Source organism: Falco naumanni, chromosome 13 (genome assembly GCF_017639655.2).
Source record: "Falco naumanni isolate bFalNau1 chromosome 13, bFalNau1.pat, whole genome shotgun sequence".
NCBI classification, from domain to species: Eukaryota; Metazoa; Chordata; class Aves; order Falconiformes; family Falconidae; genus Falco; species Falco naumanni.
In genome coordinates this window covers 3,753,336-3,775,674 of record NC_054066.1, presented here as the reverse complement: position 1 = coordinate 3,775,674, position 22,339 = coordinate 3,753,336, and the positions used below count along the sequence as shown (strand labels likewise).

The following is a 22,339-nucleotide window of genomic DNA, read 5'->3' as shown; positions in this document are numbered from 1 at the left end:
CGTGCCTGTGGGGGAATGCAGCCAGCTGTGGTCCAGCTGCCAGGGCTGCATGCACCCAGAGATCCACACGCTAAGAGCAAAGAGCACTCTGGGGTGCAGCTTTGCTGCCCAGGGCAGAGGCTGGGGTGCCCCTTACCACAGCAGCAATGGGATTCCTCCCCAGGGAGCCCGGGGCAGACAGGGAGCGGGAGCAGCTGAGGGCAGGAGACGGGCTGGTTGTGTTACACAAAAATCTTTTATTGAGTTCAGGAGGCCGAGAACTTTCTCAGCGTGATGACAACCAAGGCCACAAGCACAGACGTACCCAGGAGGGAGGCGATGACAATGGCACCGATAGCTCCGGGCCCCAGCGAGCCTGCAGGGACAGAGAACAAGGTGGCATGAGTTCAGCAGAGCCAGTGGGTTCCAGACAGGAGGGGCCACAGGGGTCACCCCCACACCCAGCTCAGCCCCAGCCACGGGGCCACACTCCCGCCCCAGAGCCCCCTGCACTGGCCACGGTGGCCCTGTTGCTGTATCCCCACGCAGTCAAGGCGCGGTCCTGTGTCCCAGTGGCGTCAAGCCTGGGGCAGGGGGCTGAAGCCTCCTTAGCCAGCTCCCAGTGACAAGGACAGCTGCCACACAGCGGGTCTTTGGCACTCAGCGTTCCTGTTGACACCCTCACTGAGGGAGCTGTTGCAGAACCGCATCACAACAGGCATTTGCTGCGGCTCAGGAGCCAGGAGAGGCCCGTGCTGCCCGCTCGAAGGGCTCCAGGCACACCTCACCTGGGGAGCCCTGCTCGTGCCGGGGTACCTCCCCTGAGCAGGTGACACGGGTGCTCTTCCCCCCTGCCAGCAGCAGGCCACCTCTGGTGGCTCCAACACCTCCTGGTGTTGGAGGCGACAGGCCCACACAGAGCGAGGACTGCCTGAGCGCTGCGGCGGTGACCTGCGGGCAGCCCATGGCACAGCCACATACCGTCTCCCGCGTCCAGCCGGTGCAGGTGGGTGGTGTCCTCGGGCTCCAGCTCGGAGGTGTATGGGGGGAAGGCGGTGGTGTCTGAGAGCCGGGCTGTGGTGGTGGCGGCATCGAAGGGGCCAGCTCCGGAGGGCAGCTCGGGCGGCTCGTTCCAGAGGGTGGGGACAGGGCCCTGTGGGTACTCTGCTGGGAGACAAGCACCCACAGTCACTCACCAGCACGAGCGGCCCCAGCCAGGCTGCTGGTGACAGCTGCAGCTCAGCAGGTCCCTGGGCTCCAGCTGCCTGCCGGGTGCCCCAGGCGGATGGAAGGTGACCCGAGGGCTCAGAAGCCCAGCGGGGCAAGAGTCCTCCTCTGGGAGGGCACCACCGCCACAGGATGCCAACACCTGGAGCAGCCAAAGGCAATGCGCTTGCCCCGGGGCAATAGCAGCCTGCTGCAGGCTTCTGCAGCAACCCAGTGTGCAGCACACAGGGAGCTCCCCACCACCCTGTGACCTCTGCTCCTGCATGAGCGGGCCCTGCACGAACCCCCACTGCCAGTTTGCTCCTGGATGCCCATGGGACCGGGCTGGGAAGGGGCAGTCACATCCCTGCAACAGGCAGAGGCCACCCGGCCACCTGCACCGGCCAGATTCACAGCACCTCAGGGCCTTTCTGTCCTGCATCACCCACCCCCGCAGCGCAGGGTGCATCACCCACCCACCCCCGCAGCGCAGGGTGCCAGCGGCGCTGGCAGTGTGCAGGACGTGGCTCCCCCAGGCAGGAGCCCCAGAGCCTTGGCTTCCCCCTGCCCCAAGATGAAAGCCGGCCAGGCTCTGTTTGATGTTACCGTTCACCTCCTGTTATTTCTTCCCCCTGTGGGGTCGGGGACCAAACCAGAGAGCCTGCCCTGTCTGCGTGTGGCTGAGCCAAGCGCTCCCTCTCAATGCCCGGCTTGTTCAGGTGGGCCCCGGCAGGAGCAGGAGACATTCCACAGCTCCCTGCTGAAACCGCTGGGAATGTTGCACTGGGATGGGGAAAAAATGGGAGGTGGGGGGCGGCTAGGAAAATGAACACCATCCAGCACCAGGGCAGGGCCCAGCTGAAGCGATACGATGGTTATCAGGGCTGGGAAAGTGGGTGTCAGAGGAGCCAGAGCAAGCAGCCTGAGCCTCCTGGGGCAAGGCACAGGGGTATTCCCAGGCACCCTGGCTCTGGCACAGCATCTCTTGGCACACTGGGGCACTCTAAGACTTGGCCCAGGCTCCACCTGGCCAACCAAGAGCAGTGGCAGCAGCACATCTTGGCAGCAGCCGCCCCAGCATTCAGTAGCAGGAGCCCTCCTTGCCTCCCGCAGGCAGCCAGCACCTCGTAGGAGGAGAGCAAGCTGAAGAATCAACGCTAATGGGCTCCGCCACACTTTGTTTTCCCCGTAGGAGCCCTGCATCAAAAGGAACAGGAGGACCAACACCAAAACACTCACTTTTGCTGCCTGTACAAACCCACCGATAGGGCTCACATCAACGAGCAGTTCCCACCATCCCCAGAGCTATTCGAGGCTGCCTGTGGACTTGGGAACACAACAGCCTTCTGGACTAGTTTTGAAAAGTTCTTTCTACAGCCATAAAAGCTACAGGGTTTTCAGCAAGACAGCTGCCGGGGTTAACCCTGGCCCAGCGAGCAATGACAGAGACCCCGCAGAGCGAGGCCCATGCCAGTTACACCCACACACCCCGGCCGGCTGGCCCAGCCCGGGGAGCAGTTGGGAGCTGCGGTGAGCACCAACCATCCTCACACGCCTGCTGCATCCGAGGTCACCGCATCGCAGGCAGCATCTCAGCTCCCCAGCAGAGCACCCAAGAGCTTTGTGTTCCACAGGGGCTCCCCAGAAACACGTGAGCCCTTCACTGGCACACCCCAGCCTGTTCCACAACACCAACCAGCAAAGCTGGAAACTTGCAACCCATGCGGAGGCTCTTCCAGAAAGTACCATTTCCAGCAGACCGCTCATCCATAAATCCTGTGGTTTAGCTACCAGAGGCCAGAGCAGGAGGGAAATACAGAATTTAGGGGGTGAATGTAGTTGAAACAACAGGGAAAGGAACCAAGCGGAGCTGGGGCTCTAGTTAGCAGCGGTGACATTAGGAAGCTGTTGGTTTAGGCGCAGACGGAACGTACGTAACACTTCTGAAGCCCCAGTTCCAGGCTGCTTTCGCAAGTGGAGAAACTCCACACAGAAGAGCTACACTCCAGCTACGACCTTCCTAACTGTGTCAACACCAGCCAGGCCAGCACCAACACTGCAGCCGTTCCCATCTGGCAAGAGAACCCCACACTGGAGGACGTCGTTGTTGCATTTCCCAAGAATGTTTTTCTCTCCAAGCCAAAGGAGCTGGGTGTACCCCTCACATCTGACCTGGGGAAAGGCGTTAGCTGAGATGATCTGTAACAGATACGGGCACCGTCCAGGGAGGCTGCAGGACCTGGACAGGGTCTTCCCAACTCCCCGTTCTCCAGAGGGCTGAGGCAGAAGCGCTACCCCTTCCAACCATCCTGTAAAGGCTTTTTTTCTAACCAGACCCACAGGTCCCAGAAAGTCTCTCTTGTTCCCAGTGCATCTAATTCCTGAAAAATTTACTGCCGCTCTCTAAGCTCTGTGCCCTGCTTATTTTTTGATAGCCAAGTAAAGAGGAAACAGTCTAATTTGTTTATGATCTCAGTGAGTTTTAAGACCTGGATAGAGTCCTGGATGGCTTCTAGATCGGTATTTGGTTAATTCCCCTCATCTGATTAAAACACGCTTTCAGTTCACCCTCAGAGAAAGGGCAGAGTGTGCTAAACATGCGCTTTCTGTCCCGAGTTCCTGCGGTTTTACCTCAGCGGCGCTTCAACCAAGGGAAACACAACTCCTTTCAGCTGGCTCTAGCACCTCGCTCACGGGAGCTGCCAGCCCAGCAGCAGCCACGCACACGCATAAAGTGAAATACCCGCATCTGAGCGTCACCAAGAGCCGGGGCTTGCTGCTGTGCCTCCTCTGCGGTTCCTGCACCTCGGTGCTGCTGGAGCAGATGCCCTGCAGCAGGCAGATGGGGCAGGGGGACACAAACCCAAACGCCAGCCCCAGCCCCAGTGAGAGCTGCCGGCAGGCAGGGCACTCCGCAGCACACCGCTGCAGCCCGGCGACGTGCCCATTTGTAACGGGCGCTGCTCTTTCCAAGACTCACCTTTGATTTTCCCTCCTAAACTAACAGCTCGTGTCCTCACATGCCTCCATTCCTCCCTGTCTGAGAAGCTCAACCACCCACCCAACCATCCCCTCGTATCCAGCCGGTGTCTTTAACAACCAGGAGCCACACCTGCCCCCCCTGCAGCACCCTGACAGAGCAGCTTTAAATGCCACACTCCCACTTCAGTCCTCCAGTAAAAGCAAGACAGGTGAGGGGGAACAGCAGAGCCTGTGCCAAATGCCAAAACCCAGCACACCCCCACACCCCATTAATAAGTGAGGGTTTTTTTACCCCATTTCCAATTAATTATTTGGAAATATTTATTGGAAATAAATATATATAAAAAATAAAACACCAATTAATATCTCGCATGTCTGACTGCCTCTCCCAGTCCCTGTTGGATACAGCCCCACCAGCCAGGCTCCAGGTGCAGGTGTGGCACCCGATCGCGGAGGTGGCTCTGTGCTGCTGCTCTTTGGTGTGACACCCGCAAGTCCCTCTCCCTCCTGGGCCCAGTTTCTCTAAGCAGCAGACCGGGACTCTTAAGGATCATCTGCAAGAGAAGCAGCAGCAGCAGCAGGGTGGCCAGGCTGCCCACACGGTTACTGTCACCCTGACTGCGATGAGGGGGATGCAGTCTGTGTGCGGGGGCCTCCACAGCCCTGGGGCAGGGCACGGCACTTTTGACTTGCAGAAAAAACCCAAACAGCTGCAGCCTCAAGTGAGGGGGTGCAACCAAGGGTTGGAAACCAACTATCAAAGGTGAAGTAGCACATGGTTTTCCTGTTCACCCAAGAACTTTGTAGAAATAACTACCAAGAAACACGCTTAAAACATCATCCATCACAAGACCACATCTTTTAAGATGTTTAACATCTGGGTGAGAGCCATGCATTAGCTGTGCTGGCATCAGCCTCAGGACCCGTAGCCCTATCAACCAGGAAAACCCACCCGGTGCACTCAGGTGGTTTGTTTGCCCCTGAGCAACCCACGAGGGGCAGCAGGCGGGCACGTGGTGGGGCTACCAGGCTGCTGGCACACACGGGTGATCCCACCACTGCCAAGGCTTCGTGCCTTGGTGCCAGGTGCTCTGAAGGGAGAGAAACCCTGACCCCATGGCACCAACCAGCTCTCCCCAGAGTAAATCCCGTCTCAGCACCAGAGCACAGACTGAGAGCAACTGTTGCTCCACAGACTAACAGTGAAATCCACTTGGTAAAAAATACAGTTTGAGAGCGCTTAAGACCTGGAATAATCTTAGTTACTGGGCAGAAACGGAACCTGGAAAAAATGGACTAGAAGTATTCCAGTGTTTTGCAGCGTCAGGTGAAAGATGGCACCTCCTCCTTCCCATGTGCTGACACCTCAAATTGCCTTATTTTAGGGAAATATCTATGCCCCGCTGTGTCTTCTCCCTCTCTCCAGTAAGGGTTAGTTACAACCGAGGCCAAGAAAAGGAAAGAGAACACTGGAGCTCCTACACTATAAAACAGGGGTCCTCAAACTACAGCCCGCAGGCCAGATACGGCCCCCAGTATTTACAGAACTGCCCCACCCCCACCCCCCGCCAGGGGCTGGGGGGGAAACCAAGCAGCCGCAGATGACTGCCTGCCACTTCACCTGTGCGCCGGCCCCCTGGTTAAAAAGTCTGAGGACCCCTGCTATGAAGTAATACACAGTGAGTTTTCTGAACGATGCAGGGACCCAGCAGGAGTTCAGCGGCATGGGCCGTAGCGAGACCTAGAAGGGATGACGCCAAAGGCAACTTGATGAAACCACTATTTCCACACTTGGTGAGAAGGTGGGGTGAGCTGCTAGTACAGTGACATGGTAACCAGTGCCCCAGATACGCGGTGGCTGAAGGGTCTCCACAAGCAATTGCTCCTGAGGATGCCAACCCAATCTGAAGGATCCTTCGAGATACCCCCCAAACAACCAGAACCTCTCCACAGACAGGCTGCAAGACCTCAAGGCAGGCAGATGTGGCCACTTAACATCTTCATCCCTGGAGTCTGCTCACCAGTGGCCATACTCTTCCTCGTACAAGCTGGTTTCAGCACCTCATCATCCTCACTCTCCACCTCACACCCAGTAACCTTAGCTGGAAGTGTTAGTGATTTACACAGAGTGTTGGTGCAGGGCAAGGCTGAGTAGTGATCTACGAAGACTTGCTGTAAGTCTGGATAGACCTGTTGGAACAACCACAACTTTTTAAGAAATTTGCCTGACAAAACCTATTTACTACTTCTCATGTTCTAGTACTTGAACTTCAGAAACTTCCTAATGATCTTTTATCCTCCGGTTGTTGAGAATGAAGACACAAGTTGCTACAGAAAGACTGTCCTTGGGCAAGATCTTCTCCTGTATGATTTCCTTTAGCACAGCATCTCCTGCTCTGCTGCTTTGTCCCCCTCTATGCACTCTGATGTGCTTTGCAGTGCATTTCCACACGAGCTCAAAACAAGGAAATTCATGACCCTGCAACACAGTTTAGATACCAAATATATACATGATTCAGAAGCAAAAGCCTTGCAAAGGCTTCTTACTGACTTGCACTTCACTTGGAGCATTGAAACATCATATGAATTGAAACTGGCTTTGCTAATAAAAATAAAAAAAAAAAAATCAATTCTTCACAATCCTCCTGTGCTCCTGGCCTACACACCACTTGGGTTTGGAGAAAGCAGAAGTGGGTAAGATTTGGGTGCGCAGGAAAATTCTCGACCTGGCTGTTCCCTGTTGCACCTAGATGATGTAGACAAAGAGGGTTAAAGGCTCAGTGGGTTGTTTCTCCATCTTTGACAAATGGGATATTGTGAAGAGCTCAGTAACTCAGAGAGGTCCACGCTTTCTCCAGTCACAAAGCCCTGACCATGCTGCCCAGGAAACCAGAGTGGCTGGGCAGGAAGCCAGATGAAGGTGCACAACCCACCAGCACCCCAAAAGTGCTCTGACTGCTGCACCCAGATGGGAACCTCAGCTGCCAGCAAGATCCTTCATGTCTCACTGAACTCCTGAGCACTTACCAGATGCTTTTGGTCCTAGGTAGCTCTGAGTCCCCACTGTGATAAAATTAAATCCAACGAGGAAGGGAAGACTCATTCTGAATCTGGAGTCTGCATGGCCAACATCAGCTGCAGCCCTCTCCAGGGCAGGCTCCGCTTCTGCCCACTGTGAAGGGCTTTGCTAGGGGAGGTGCGAGGTGCTGAGACAGGAGGGCAGGGGCTGGGTGAACTCCGAGGCCGGCAACGGGCTGTCCAGCCCCAGGTGGCTGCAGTGGGCACAGGGCCAGGGCAGGGATGAAAAGAGGCCTTCATGGGGAACACAAAGGGCAGCCTGTGATGGGCGAGCGCTGGGAGCTTGAGTGCGGAGCAGCGTGGAGCGCTGCGGTTCTGATGAATGTTAAACAAACTTGTTTACAGAAAGGCAGGGCTGCATGTGTATGCCTGGAGACCAGAGGGCTGTCTGTGCACCCTTCCCTTCTTTGTCTGCACAGGGCAGGAAGTTTCCTTTTCTAATGGGGTGAAAAAGCAGAAAAAGTTCCACAGTGCACTAACAGCCCCAGTGCTGGGGTAGGTAACTCCACCACTCCTAATGCAGCAGAAACTCATTCTGCTGGGATGGCTTACCCAACAGGCTGGTTGGTTCTCTCGGGTCCTGCACTGACGTAGCTGAGAACAACAAACTTCTCAGAGGCCTCTAAAACGCCACAGGGAAAGCACGGAGTCTGTCCTATACCCCAGGATCCAAACATTCACATTCATCAGTACAAAGCTCTACAAGAGCTACTGGCTTCACTGCCCGAGCGCAAGGCACCCAGTAAAGAAACAACTGGGAGTATTTCACAGGAGCAAAGTGACACAGAGAGGCAGTGACAGGTACAAACGATAGCTGCAACACCAAGCCGAGAGCAAGTACAGGTGAAGTTGGCAAGGCAGGGGGCAGAGCAAATGTGCACCAACTGCTGGAAACTTCAGGTAGTGCAGAAGAAAATCCTAGCTCAGAGTGGAGCAAGTAAAAATTTTCAGTGGCAATTAATCACTTTCTGCAGAGTGAAATACTGTTAAGAACAGACCTTACCTGGTTGTGGGGAAGAGCACTGCCACCGCTTCTGGGAGCATGAGCAAGCTACAGACTGAAACTGCACAGTGTTCCACTATATAAAAACCAAAGGTCAGGGTTTGAGAAGGAAAACATCCACTTTTCAGTGCTCGTTTCTTAGTTACTTTAAAGGTTTCCTGGCAAGAAAAAGTGTCGTGCAAGGGAGGATCCGTGGGGGGAAATACCAGCTACAGTTTTGCACCCACAGACGTTTGAGCTAGGCACAGTAATAAATTCCCCTACCTGTACGAAAGCTCCTTTGAAAAGAAGTAATTTCAACTGCTAGACAGTTGGCCAGGATCTCCCTGCTAGGCAAGAAGCTCAGAACAAACTGGGAGTGAACTGTGATCCAGCCTTTCTCCAGGTCTTGGAAGGCAGGACAGGAATTCGGGAAAACAAGCACTGTGTTCTGGCCCATCATCCGGCCCGTGCCACCCCTCAGCCTCTCCACTCACAGAGGCTCCGAGGGACCAGCTCCCCACCGCAGCCCCCACCCGCACGCTGAGCCCGTCTCTGGGGTCGGTTGGAAGCCTGTTTTCCCTCATTCGTAGGACCCACTCCAGACCAGGCAGCCTTCAAGCCCACCGTGCCTGCGGCTCCCCTCGCCCAGCGCTACCATCATAATAACGGGATTTCTAACCGGCTCCTTAAAACGTGGTGCCCCACAGAGCGGGCGTTTCGCTGACCCTGAGCCCTATCACCTCCCTGAACTTGAGCCTGAGCCACCACGCACCGTCCCAGCACCGCCGGCTCCCAGCACAGCTCAGGCACACGCAGCTTTTGACTGAGCTGAACGTTTCCAGAGGCGCTTCCCTGTTCCTTACAGCAGCTGCTGTGAAGCGCTCTGCTGTAGCAGAAAGCATAGAAGGAACCAGGAACTGGCACACACGCTTTAGCCAGAGAAAAATGTTTCTCTTCAGAACTGTAACTTCTTCCTGCCATCAAAAGCTGACAGCCAGCTGGCCCTGCCAGCTGCTGAGCGCTCCATCCACTGCTGACTGATCTGTCTACTGATCTACTGCCACTAACGCTCATGTAGGTGCTACTGCTCTTCTGCTTAGGAAAAATTATGAAGGATTTCCTCAATTTTCTCCATTTTCCCCAACAGAAACTTGGTCTCAGGGTGGAGAATGTATTCTTACTCACCACCAGCCACCGATCCCAAAGCTAGTTTCCATTAATCAATTATAATTCAATAAATACATAGGGATATTTTTTAAGGAAGGGAGAGGAGATATTGCAAGGAGAGGAAAGAGAGAGGCAGGTTAGTAAAAGATCTCCCACGCTTTTGGGCTATGAAGGCAAACAGAGCTCCTTACCTGCCAGCACAGCAGGAACCAAGGTGCCGCACAGCATTAGCAGGACCAGGTGAAGGACTCTGTGGCAGGTCATGGCTTCCCTCAGGAAAAGCGTCGGCAGGAATTCTTAAAGCTCTTCAAAGTACGATACAACTTGGAAATTTCACTGGTGTAATAAAAATTTTGTCCGGTTGGGTCAAAAAAAAAAAAACCAAAAAACACACCACCAAAAGAATTTCCTTCACAACAGCAAGTGGACAGAGCGAGTGCAAAGCCCAGCACTCTCTCCCTCGCAGAGCACACCTCCTCCCAGGCAGCTCCACCCTCTCAAATTTGTGCCTAAAACCCCACAGGCAGCCCAGCCCAGCCGTTAGGCATCCGTCACCCTGCCAGGCCAGCGCACACACCAGCAGTTGTTGGCGAGCCCTTCCCAGAGGACGCGGGGATGCTCCTGGAATGCCTTCCTCCGTCCAGCACAAGAACACAGGAGCCATTGGGGCAGCTAACCCCCAAACCAGGCAGCCCGTGCCAGGGCCCCGCTCCTCGGTGGGCAGGGTGGTGGGGCTTTTGCCAGGGTGGGCACCACAAAGAACAAGGGCCTCAAACTTTGTGAGGCCAAAACGCTCTGAAACAGCGCCAGAGCGGCCCCACGGCACCCCTGCTTTCTGGGTGCAATACTCAGAGCCAGATCGGGAGCAGTGTGCGGTCTCCACTGGCAGAACTGCCCGTTAAGATCTTATGAGTCTTCCAGGCGAGTCACCTTTGTCAGGCAAGGCCAGCATCCTCCTCGGATCCAACCTGCACACCCCCTGCCTCCTCCTGCAACCTCTGCCACTCTGTCCCTTCCCTCCAAGTGGGCTCGTGAAAAGTTCCCAGCAGAGAAAACCGAGGCTTGTTTCAGGTCACATTTGCACCAACAAGAGACTTGGGAAAGGATGAAGCGTTTAAAGGTGGGAACACTCCAGCTTACTGTCAGACGACAGAAGAACTTAATTAGGATATATTTTTTTTTAAGTTAACGTGAGGGTGAAATACTTCACCGTTTGCATTCAGAAAAAGGTGTAATCAAGTATATAAACACCCCCAACGTCAGTTCCTTACACTCTGAAAATACGACATGAGTAGTTTTGTCCTGAATTTCAGATTTTTCTGCTAAAAGTTCTCTTTGTTTTTTGGCTTCCTCTGACAGGCAGATACAACTCAGGTGCCCTTTTAAATCATTCTGCTTGCTGCAATTCTTTGCAAAAGAATTTGCCTGGCTGCCAGGGAAAGCAGGAAAAATGAAGGAAAAACGAAGAGGGCTGAGCACCATCCCTGCAATGAAATGGCAAGTGAGGAAGCACCCTGCTGGAATGCACTCAAAAGAAACCTCAGACATCTCTAACACCAAACTTGACATCATCCATCAAACTTGGATCAAAGCCCCATCAGCCTTCCCGGTTCACATTCTGTCTGAAAAGAACCCGGAAGTGCATAAATATGTATCCAGCAGCAGATAAAAAGCTGTAGCTCCTATTTTTCCCCCATCGCTATTGATCCAAATGACCTTCACTATAGAAACGGGCCCTGTCTGTCACAGAAGGCGACACGGCAGTCACCTGAGCACGCAACTGAACACACCAGTATCTTACCTTTGTACTAAACACAGAAGCCAGAATATTAAAATATTAAGAACAACATCTTCCCCACTGGTCCATTACCTACAGACTCTCAGAAGCCAAGCAAGGTCCTCAGGATTCGACAAATTATTGCACATTTTCCCTGCTTGCATTTCTGTATTTTCATTCAGCGATCGATGAATTGTTCCTTTCCTGCTCCCCAGCTGAGCTGGAAATTAACAGGGTTTTGCTTATTTGTTACACAGTATGGAGTAGTCCAAAATTAGCTTGTAGAAATTAGATCATATCATTAAAAAACAGAAAGTACTTATGAACCAGACATTATGCACTAAAAAAAAAGTTATTAAAACAAAGTCAAATTATCAGCCTAAACATGTACTGTTCTCTCCAAGACACCAGCTAAACACGATGCAAAGCTATTGTGTAAGTTAGCTCTTAGAGTATACTGACTTCATATGCTTTGCAGTCATATGAATGGCAGAAAGACATTTACCATTGACTTTTACTGGGATTTTCCACACAAAAACAACCAGCAAGTAGGAAAAAAAAAAAAGGAAAATAAGATTTTGTCTAAAAAGGGAAGCCTACAAGTTGTCCATGTGGACTTTACGCTGAGGGGAGAAATAAAACCTTTCATTTAGGGAAGGGAATTGGACTGGGTGGGGTGGTTACCAACTGGCAAAAAAGGGCTCCATGGCCGAGTGTTTGTATTAACAGAAAACCAGCCGCAGCTTGATCTCTCCTGCATAAACAACACAAGCATGAATGCACGTGTTTTGGGGGGGCTGGAAATTAAAGCTTTCTTGTCAGAATTTTCCAATCTCAATTTACTGGTGTTTATTTTTGAACTCTAAAATTATCAAGTAGAAAAAACCCACCGGCATTCCTCACCAGGGAAGAAATAAGGCAGCAGTTGTTGTTCCACATCCTGTGTATCTGCTTGTTGTTGCTTGATGAAAACTGATGCAAGTCGAATTTTGGGTCAGTTTTAGCACCAGGAATTATCTCAAAACTCAGCTTTGACAAAAAGCAAGCAGAAAGTTTTCTCTCAGATATAATACAACCAGGTTTTATTTAAGTTCTCTCTTTCCCCCCCCCACACTGGCAAAAGTTCAGAGGGAGTTTAAAGTTTTGTAAACATTTTAACTACCCCTCTTCCCCCTTTTATGAATTTACAAAGCAAAGGAGACAGGGAGACCAGATTTGCAACAGTTCCAAGTCTCTCCATGCTATTGGATCCAAAAACTATATACAAGTCTGCAGCAGTCTCTGTATAGTTACTGTACATGTTTGGGGGCAGGGGGAAGAGAGAGGAGGAGGAGGAGGAGGGGAAGGTGACCCCAAAAAATGAATAAACCAAACGAAATAAAATCCAAAGCCAAACTGCTCTTGAGCGACTCGAACTGTTTTCTTTAGGCAGTGATGACAGAAGAACAGACCCCTTTATACAACTCCACCAAAACGGTAGCACATCTCCCTTCGCAGGTTGTAACCCTCTGGGAATGGGAGATGGGACCGGGGGGAGGGGGGGGGAAACTAAGTGCATTTGGCAGTTTTCATTTTCTTTTTTTTGTGGTGTGTGCGCGTGGGTGGATGGAGAAGAGAAGATGGTGTTAATCTTTCGGTGAGAGCAGAAGGTTATGATTCCATAAATACTTAAGGATTATGGATCCCGGTGAAGGTGCATGAAGCAGTTGAAGGTGTAGGAGATAAGCAGGGCCGTCATTGCACATAGCTTCGCCCTCAACAGTCTCTCTTCGTGACAAAAGGGCATCTCTGCGTGTTAACCTAAGCACTGCTCAAAATGACAACTACCTAAGACTGCTGGGGTACATATATCTGAAAGCCAGTGTTTGCCCTCACCAGAGACTGAAGATCCACACGGTAAAGATCCTACTGTCTCTTAAACGAGACAAATTTGCAGGAAAAGAGCTCAAAATAAACTGGTCCTAACCCTCCGAAGGTAGCATTTAAGGGATAAATTCAACCCGACAGAAGAGACGCCACCCCCCACCTTCTTCCCAGAGCAAAAGTCCCCACGTGTCCAGGAAGGCTGGAGTATGCTGACGGGGAACTCCTCCAGCTTCAGCATCACCACCTAATGAAGACAGACTCGAGCTTTCCCTCCAAAAATAATGTGCTGAGAAGGGCTGGCAGGGGGTGTGCAACTTCAAACCAACCCAAGCTAAACTGCGCCCGCCACCGCCCCTCTCCTGCTGTTGCCAGTTCTAAGGTTAGCTTATGAATGCAACTCCTGGCTTGGGAGAGCACCTCTTGCCCTGATGGAGCACGGAAGTCAGTATCTGTGTGGCATTTTGGTTTTGACCAACATCTGTTAACCACAAACTCTCTCTCTCTCTCTCTCCATGACTGCACATGTTGGATGTGGTACAAGAAGTAACCAGGAGAGGGAAGCAATGGTTTGCAGAATCCCAATTGATATTTTTTTTTCCAGGTATGTCAGCAGAAGAAATCACAGCACAGTGAAAGCTTGCTGCCCAAATCAGCCTTGTTGTGAACGAATCCTATCTCCCACCCTCCCAGGACTCTGAACAAAGTCCACTTGACTCTAGGCTGACAGTAGGAACAATGCCTGTGCAGTCCTGGGCAGAAAGCATTTGCTGGGGCTGGAGGAAGCAGCCTGAGATGATTGATTCTGTGATTCACTGCGAGGTGAAGAAGAACGCATGGTGGAGAGTACTGTGTCCAAAATGGAGAATCCATGGTTAACAGATGCAGGAAAAGCCAGTTGATTTGCACATGCTCAGTAGTCTTCCAAAGTCTCTATTTCTCCCATATTGAGCCGCTCCGATGAGGCATTCACTGAAAACCCTGTAAATCAAAAAGGACTTGCGTTAAGAATCTGGACACGGTATAGCGTATTCGATGCAATACATCTGTTACATACATGTGCAGTAGCATGTGTAAGACAAGATGAATAACATGTGCCAAATAAAAACCTCAAGGGGAAATTCAGTAAGGCTAGAGATAGAATTACCCAAACTGTTTGGGTTTTTCCTTAATAAATCAAAGACAATCAGTTGTGTGTGTTTAGACAAGTATCACTTGATCTTGAAAAACCGATCAGCAGACAACTGGTTTCAATTTTCATTTAAAAGATGACATCTGCCGAGCTAGCACGAGGCACATCTAGGCCCAGTGGCAATGTGGCTCAACAGCATCTTGGAAGGGAGCATGTTTGAGTCAACTGGTACTTGGAAGTCCCTGTCAACACCATACTTACATGGTCCAAAAGATCATGTATATTTTGTGAACTTGGAATCCAGGTGTGGAATCACACTCAACACTTCAGGGGGTGTGATCAATTCTACCCCTTAAAGTGTAAATACATGTACTTATGAAATCTAATGGCAATTCCATGTACTTCCATGATTTTTTTTACATTCTATCTCAGAAGTACAACATGAAAATGTACAGAGTTACACAGGGTTATGCAGATGGCTCAAGATGCACCTCAACTTCTACCCAGCCTTTTAACCGTAGAGTGCTGAGGATATGATGCACATGAGAAAAGTGCAAGAAAAAGCAAAACTTTTCTATAAGAAAAAAAAATCCAATGTATCAACCTGCAACTTTCCTAATCAAATCCAATTTTTTTTACACTTGTACCAACCCCATATGGAGTATGAGAAAAAGGAAAGCTGTCCTGCATAAGGCTACTAAATACAAACCTGAAGGCTTGCTCGGTGCTAGAAAACAAATGGCTTTTCACAGTCATTATCTTCAGCAGATAAAAAGTGCTGTGTGTGGTAGCTGTAAGAAAATTGTTCTGGCTCCCTCTCGTGGCAGTATATTACCTAAAAGGTTTTGGAATGACTGGAATAGAGTGTACTGATTTTTAAGAAGCCACATGTACTTCCCTTAGTTGCAAGTTCTTAATTGTATTTAGTGACCACTTCACATTACATAAGCAGGTTTTAAAACTATTCAGCTGAAGGCCCAGGTCAGGTTCACTGGACTGACAGCTGGGATGACAGAAGTCAGGACCCCACTGAAAAGTTCAGTATAGATCAACACAAAAATCATTCATTTAATTTGAAGAGCATTGATTTTGTTAAGAATAAAAAGGAAGATAAAAAACAAATGAAGGACTCTGTAGGGCCTTGAAGCAGTGGCTTCCAGGTGGTTAATACCAGGCTGCTTTACACAAATATGAGCCAGTAGCACCAGAACAACAAATACTGGCCCAGTGCAGTGCCCTAGTTTTCTTTTTATCCCACACAGCACAAATGTGGACACATTTATTCTACAAGAATACTATAGCAATGCATTACATCCCACAATGCTCAGTACTCATGTACTTAACACAATGCCCTCATATCTTAAAGGCCACTTTAAAGAAACCTTTCTGTCAGTGCTAAAGGGGCTGGTTAATTTTTATGTGAGGATGGTAATTAAGACAGAGAATAAGCAAATACAGATAAGTAAAAAAAGGACTACTAACGATGTCATCTCAATGCCTCCAAATGAAAACTATTGACTTCATTTTGACTTTCTTTTTTCCCCCACAAAATCTTTGCTATCTTCTCTGAATGAGTGGTTAGCTCACGTGAAAAGGTAGGAAGGAATAAAGGCAAGCCTCAAGAAGCTGCTCCTCATGAAGGAACAGAAAATACGCTTTTCTTAAAAGCATGAATTAACATTAATTCCATAAAATAGGCACAGGTCAACTCAAAAATTAAGTGCAATTTGAATAACATCCCTGAACTACTTAAAGGTTTCCAGGTAATAAACAAGGTATTGAAGAGGCCTTTTCGCAAGGCACAGTTTGATAAAAGTTTTTCATGAAACCAATACAGAATTTTTAGAATCATTAAATAATAATACTGAAGCAAATTCTAAAGACACTTCAACAACTACCTCTTCCGCTCAAATTCAGTATTTCCATTGAAGGTTGACAAGAATTCTATACTCCACAAGACTTTTCCCAAATTAAACATTCATCTCCAAAAATTAAAACTGACCTAACAAGCTGGGATCTGCACGAACCATTTTCTGTTTCTTCTTTTTCTTCCCACTCTGCCCAACCTCAAAATTGGGTTGCTGGTTGTTGCTCTGATTGGTCTGAAAGACCGAATGTAGCGAACTGTGGTTCATCCCCCACACTGAATCCTAGAAAACAAAGTACAAGATTAAAGTGCAATTAAGTTTGGTTTATTTATATTGAAAACATTCAGAGAGCCTGAAGCGCTTTCTACATCATGTGTGGCAGCACTAACCACTGATGATGCAGCCACCCAGCACCGCTGCACCCTACCTCACCTTTCTAAAGCACATTCTGAATCAGCATGCCAAGACACTATTTGATGGACAGTCGGCCTCAACTGTGCGTTATACAGGAAACTTGATTTTGTAGTAAATATTTGAAACCTACTTTATTCTCTGCATTTCACATGACCTGTAAAATCCTGCTCATCCTCCTGCCAGAGTCCAGCAGAAATGCAGCCTCTTCCGACAAATATAGTCTCTACACTCTAAGGCCCATAGTGAGCAGGATTTACCTGTTGCTGCTGCTGTTGCCGTTGCTGACTGGCTTTCTGTTTGGCACGGCGCTCAAGAAACTGCTTGGCAAACTCCTTGGCCTCAGGAGTATCTCCGAGATAGGCTCTGATGTAATCATGGACCTCATAGGGAGACTCTACTTCCTTCAGGAAAGAAACAAACGTGGGAACTGCAAGAAGAAAGCAGATCGTGAGGGAAGGCATGTTGATATGTGAATGCATGCATTCAATAAACACAAACTTTGCATTCTGTTTCAAATATTTGCTGATCTAGTTGCCATGGCAAACAGCGTGCCCATCCAAGTTCCCTATAGTAAAGCCCTGCCATGCAATGCTTCATCTGTTCTGCAGTCACAGCTAGGGTAAGAAAGCCAGCTAATGTGATGAGAAGGAAAAATAAACTGACAATCCTAAGGGTACACCAGCCCACCAACTTTAGCCACTGCCAGCTTTAATGCTCAAATTTAATGCCAGGCCCAAGTGGAAAAATAGTCTTTTTTACAGCTGCCATCAGTACAATCTCCTTCTGGCTGAAGCACAACAGTGCTCCATCCACAGTGGCTGACCTAGCAGGCAAGCACCTGAAATGCAACGGTTAGCTCACCTGCAAGCCTCCTTTACCATCTTTTTTTCCTTAGACCAACTTTGCTGCACTGAGTTTTATTTCACATGGAGAAGGGCAAAGCAAACCACAAGCCAGGAAGACACCGGGACAACAGGCTGCCACCTGCGGCACAAAGCAGCCTTGGAAACATGGAAGCTCACTGTGGCACTGCAGGGCCACAGCCTGTCCTCAGACGCAAGATGCAGCTGGTTAGTACATCACAGATGAGGCCAACAAGTCACTTGTATCTTTCCTCTGAGAGGAGGGAAGCTGTGGCACTGCAGTTGTGTGAGGTGTGATCCTGGTTTTTGGGGCAGCACCTGTTCCCCACTCAGGTTCAGGGGCCCCCACAGAAGCACAGCCGTGCAGCGTGCAGAAGCTGGAGCACACAGATTTGCACAGGCCCACACTGGAGGCAGTAAGATGCCTGTAGTGCTTTGGTACAAGAAGGTATCTCAAGAATGGGCATTCCTCTAGGTGCCCTCCAGCAGAATTAGTACAAACCCCAACCTTTTTCACACCAAAAACCGCTTTGCACAGCGGCGTAAGATAATTTGGCTTGCTCTTCGAAGTGAACTGGATCCTCATCTGTCTGCCTGATAAATGCTCCATGACCACCACAAATCCTCAGCAGAGCACTGGGTGACAGACTTTAACACTGTTTCCAATCCCCGCAAATTTTCTACAGTTAGCCCAACAGAAACCATGGAGAGGACGATGCAGCGAGTTCTTTGGACCACTATTTAATGATGCCATTTTGCTGAACACACATTGATGTCATTACTCTCCCTCAGAACTATCCTGCCAGGAAGTAAACTGGATATTCTATTTTCAGTGCATCATTTACATTCCTCCCCACCACTTACCATCTAAGTTGTTGGCTGTGTTGAGTGCATGAAGCATCTGTTCACACCACTGAGTGAATCCATCCTGGGCTTTATTAACCCCCTGGAACAATTTCAACAGCTTCTCCTCTTCTTCCACTTTCTTGTTTTGTCTGCTTGTAATACCTACAGATTTACTGAGGTAAAGAGAAAACAAAAAATTACCAGACTAATCAACAGTACAGTATACAGTACAGTGTTACAAGACTTGCTAGTTTACAAGATGCAAACACTGCTTAAGAACTAACTAATTTTCTAGGTAGATGACGAAAATAAATTGTGAATGGTCACCTATTAGCTATTTTTGTTGTCAAAACAGATCCTGAGTGACACAGAAAAAAAGGAAAACACATGAAGATGTTACAACTTCTAAGCGATCATCTCAGGCGTGGTAGCCTTTCTTTGCAAAAGCTCCTTCCCCAAGTCCTACCTGAGGCTGGCATTGCTTTTATTTTTATTGGTCGAGTTACGAGGTCCCACTTCCTTCACTGCATCATCCCAGAAACCCATGTTTGAGTTTTTGGTATCAGCATTACTCCAGATGCTACTGACTAGGTCAGATGCCCACTGGTTGCTGGGATTAGTGTTTAGGGAGCCCCACACTGAATTCCCAATGCTGGTGTGCAGGTTAGAGTGCTGCGGAAACAAAACAAAGAGATCCTGGTTATTAGCACCAGCCCTGGCAGAAGAGGAACGAACAGACATGGAGAACTTGTCATGTATTGTTTCCCTCCACATAGTGATTAAATAAACACCACACATACCGTGGTATTTCTGACTCTGTTCGGCTGCTGGTGCTGCTGTTGCTGCTGTTTCTGCATCTGCCTTGCCTCTTCCTGCTGTATCTCCAGCAGTGACTTGGCGGTGCCTGTTGGTTTGGTGACATTACCCCAGCCTGACAATTTCTGCTGCTGTTGCTGCTGCTGTTGCTGAAGGGCCTTCATTAGTTCACGCTGCTGACGCCTTTGCTGTTGCATGCAAGACAAAAGGTGCTGGTCCATACTTTCGGAAGATCACTGCTATTCAAAAATCTAGCTGGGAAACTAGTTTTAAACTGGTTTTGCTCTTCTAGAGGAGTCTGGCTGACCTATTATTTTTTGAGCCGTTACAGTTCCTCCAAAAAAGGAAGATACTAAGTAACCAGTAGATACAAACTTGTTTATTAGCCTAGCACAGATTAAGTATGTCAAGTCATGACTGCAGCCAGCAAAGCATTTAGAGTCTTGGAGGAATATCTTCTCTCCTACCATCATTTGTTTATTGTCCCATCCCCCTGTCCCCACCTGCCAACTGCCCTGGCCTTATGCCTATCTTCAAACATACCAGAGTTATGTTGTTCTGTGAACATATCATACCCCTAGGGTTAAAAGGGTGCATTTTCCCCTCCTTTCAGATACTTGTATTAAGCAGCTACAAAAGTTTTCAAACTTACTGAACCTATGCCTGAAAGACAAGAGTTTTACTTGTGTTACACTATTTCAGAAAACACTGCTCATCCTCACCATTCCTTCCAATAACTTAACAGTTAAGCAGTCACATAGTTCAGTCAATCCCAACAATTTACACTCTGTTACTGTTATATTTACCTCTTCTCGAAGCTGCCGTTCTCGTTCTTCTTCTAATTTCTGGATTTCTGCCAATGACAGTGTGGTCTGGGACTGACAAGCTCCTGAATTTGATTGCTGACCCCATGTTGAAGATGAAGGGAGCTGGGCAAAAACCCCACATCATTAGGAATTACAAAATGTGTTAAGAGAATACCAAAGTATAATCATGAAAAATCAGTTTAAGCCCAGGGGAAAAGAAAGGCCACCTTTAAAGTTTAACAGAACACCGGGAAGAATAAAATGGTAATAATGAAGTATAAAAAAGGTATTAAGTATAAACTTTCAAAGTCGCTTTAAATTGCCCTCTAACATATCATAGTCTCAAAGACAGTGTATCAAGAGTAACCTAACACATCCCTGACTGGAAAAGAGCAATCAATTTTGATTTCAAAGACTTCAGGAACTTCAAGCTTTAGAAACTTTGCACTGGCCCTTGCTCATTGCAGCAGAAAAAGCATCTGTACTAATCTGTGAATCCCTTTCCAGTAGGCTTCTATCGACCGAACCGTTTTCTTTTATATCTTGCATCCTCCCCTTGTTTCTCCCATCACCTTCACCATCAAGTATTTACCCTCTTCCCTCTCCAGATAGTTCATCAGTCCCTGCTCTGTTCAAGCTAGTCTAGACAACCCTGAATCCAGCTGTGGTTTTACTTACTAGACTGAAGGCAGAAGTCAAACTGTAGGGAACACATTACCTTCATTTGTGCAAGTTGCTGCTGTTGCTGCTGCTGCTGCAGCCGTCGTAAAGCCTCCTGCTGCTGCTGCCTCTGTCTCATTATTTCTTTCTGGCGCTGGAGTTCCAGCTCCTTGCGCTTTCGCTCTTCTTCTTCAAGCCGTTGTCTGGCTGCCTCTTCTTCCATGCGTAGCCGACTTTCCTCAAGTCGCCGTTGAGCTTCCTCCTCTTCACGTGCCCACTTGGCAGCCTCCTCTTCCTTCCCAGGACAAAGAGAAGTAAAGTCTAAGTTGACTTAAAAAAAATCAACATTACTCCTACTTTGTGATAGTACATTCTGACAGAACAGAACCTTTGTATCTAATCAGTGCTGTTTAGGTTGTTCATTTACTTTTACATTTCTCAGTCAAGAAAGCCCAATAACATAGTTTATAACCCCTAAAGATACAAGTTCCCCATTGCACCACCAAGGAACTTCACAGAGAATGCCATCTCCCTAGCTTAGGCTAGCTAATTTCATACCACTTCCCTTCCAGGAATTCTGCACCTTTCAGTCTGAGCTTCCATCTCCTTAAACTACTTATAATCAAGTACCACTACACTTTCAGTGAAATAAAACTAATAAAAAGAGAAGATGCTTTGACATGAAAGAAGAAAGCAGGTGACAGACTGTTTACTATTGTTACTCAGCAATATAGTTGCAAAGGAAAAGATGCTTCTGCTAACAAAGGAGATGATGACTGTATGGTGAGACAGAAATGGTGATAAATGTCTTGTGAGGGACAGCTGTGAAAAAGGATTTTAAAATAACTGGCAATCCTGAAATGGACCTGGAATTTAATGTGAAGCCAATCATGTTTTAAGATCAATTTGATTTATGGACCGTGACATTATCAATTAAGGGGCTGGAAGCTCAAGCTCCCCAATACTGACTTCTGATACTGACCCTGAGGAAACAAAACTGGTAATAGTAAGACAAGTAAACTGTGGCAGTGAGGATACTCTTGGCATAGTACAGACTGACTGGCAAAACTGATAGTCTCAGATGATGTAGAAGATAACAGTTCTACAGTAAAGGGCTCAGAGAGTGACAATTCAAAACAAACTATTATTCTGGTACTGTGCTCTACCCTTCTTTTGAAGAAAGGAGTAGAAATACCATGCTGCAAAGCCATTCTTAAGGCTCAAGCATGAAAGAAAACACTCCTTCAACACAAACCTTTTCCAAAGGCCAGACTGGATTCTGATTATTTCATCTGAAATCAGGATGCAGGTAAACAACCTATTTTTCATTCACTTGACACTGTCTACAAGCTTTGCTTTCTTCCACCAAAAATGATTGTCTCCAGGCATAGATTCAAGTTTCAAAGCTTGTTCATTGTGGCAGCCTCTGTAATGAAATGTAATAGGTCCCTTTTCACCTGTTTACGAATTAACTCCTCTCGCTGCCGCCTTTCCTCCTCTTCTCTTCTTCTCTCTTCCAATCTTCTAAGTGCTTCCTCCTGTTGTTGCCGCTCCTCTTCCTCCCGCTGCCGCCTTAGTGCAATTTCCTGCTCTCGTTGTCGCCTCAGGGCTTCCTCCTGGAGTTGGGAACAAAATGTCAATCTATAAATGCCATTTTATTGATGCACTGCATCAGAACACAGACTACAACATGATCTGGCCAGATAAATGGCCTCAAAGAAAAGCTCCATAGCTCCAAGCTGTGCACTACCAAATCAACTGTATTGAACACTACAGACCCACATATTACATTTTTGGATGGAATGTGCATCTCATACTCAATTACTTCAATGAAAATAACACACACATGAAATCGTTGCCTATCTTTTGATGTTAAAAAGAATGGTGTTGAGAATGA

The 22,339-nt window shown here is 48.5% G+C and overlaps 2 protein-coding genes across 23 annotated transcripts in view; both read right to left on the bottom strand.

The window, feature by feature from the left end:
* Nucleotides 1-216: 216 nt before the first annotated feature.
* SNORC (secondary ossification center associated regulator of chondrocyte maturation) lies at nt 217-12,159 on the bottom strand. 8 transcript variants are annotated; one of them, XM_040612762.1, is made up of 5 exons: nt 12,065-12,159; nt 10,328-11,394; nt 9,589-9,733; nt 961-1,146; nt 217-355 (listed from the first exon to the last, which is right to left on the bottom strand). In XM_040612762.1, exons 3-5 carry the CDS (start codon nt 9,659-9,661, stop codon nt 246-248), a joined length of 369 nt encoding a protein of 122 aa, XP_040468696.1. In that variant the 5' UTR covers nt 9,662-9,733; nt 10,328-11,394; nt 12,065-12,159; the 3' UTR covers nt 217-245. The 8 variants fall into 8 exon arrangements, with proteins under 8 accessions (XP_040468696.1, XP_040468698.1, XP_040468699.1 ...); XM_040612764.1 differs by having other exon boundaries at nt 11,199-11,394; XM_040612765.1 differs by having other exon boundaries at nt 11,268-11,394.
* An 80-nt stretch (nt 12,160-12,239) lies between these two features.
* The window catches only part of GIGYF2 (GRB10 interacting GYF protein 2), a 79,151-nt gene continuing 69,051 nt past the window's right edge, over nt 12,240-22,339 (bottom strand). For all 15 annotated transcript variants that reach the window (XM_040612735.1, XM_040612740.1, XM_040612743.1 and 12 more), the window contains 9 exons: nt 21,900-22,058; nt 20,501-20,737; nt 19,783-19,905; nt 18,961-19,164; nt 18,627-18,832; nt 18,179-18,333; nt 16,709-16,878; nt 16,172-16,319; nt 12,240-14,018 (listed from right to left, as the gene is read on the bottom strand). In XM_040612735.1, coding sequence (XP_040468669.1) covers nt 13,951-14,018; nt 16,172-16,319; nt 16,709-16,878; nt 18,179-18,333; nt 18,627-18,832; nt 18,961-19,164; nt 19,783-19,905; nt 20,501-20,737; nt 21,900-22,058 — 1,470 coding nt within the window. In that variant the 3' untranslated portion in view covers nt 12,240-13,950. The remainder of the gene's footprint in view (nt 14,019-16,171; nt 16,320-16,708; nt 16,879-18,178; nt 18,334-18,626; nt 18,833-18,960; nt 19,165-19,782; nt 19,906-20,500; nt 20,738-21,899; nt 22,059-22,339) is intronic.

Bases quoted from the DNA above. Each gene is read 5' to 3' on its own strand.
- SNORC (XM_040612761.1), bottom strand. From the start codon at position 7,270: ATGAGTCTTCCCTTCCTCGTTGGATTTAATTTTATCACAGTGGGGACT. The intron at 1,147-7,194 runs GTAAGTGCTCAG...CTTGTCTCCCAG, and splicing joins CCTAGGACCAAAAGCATCTG to CAGAGTACCCACAGGGCCCT. The intron at 356-960 runs GTATGTGGCTGT...CTGTCCCTGCAG, and splicing joins CCGGCTGGACGCGGGAGACG to GCTCGCTGGGGCCCGGAGCT.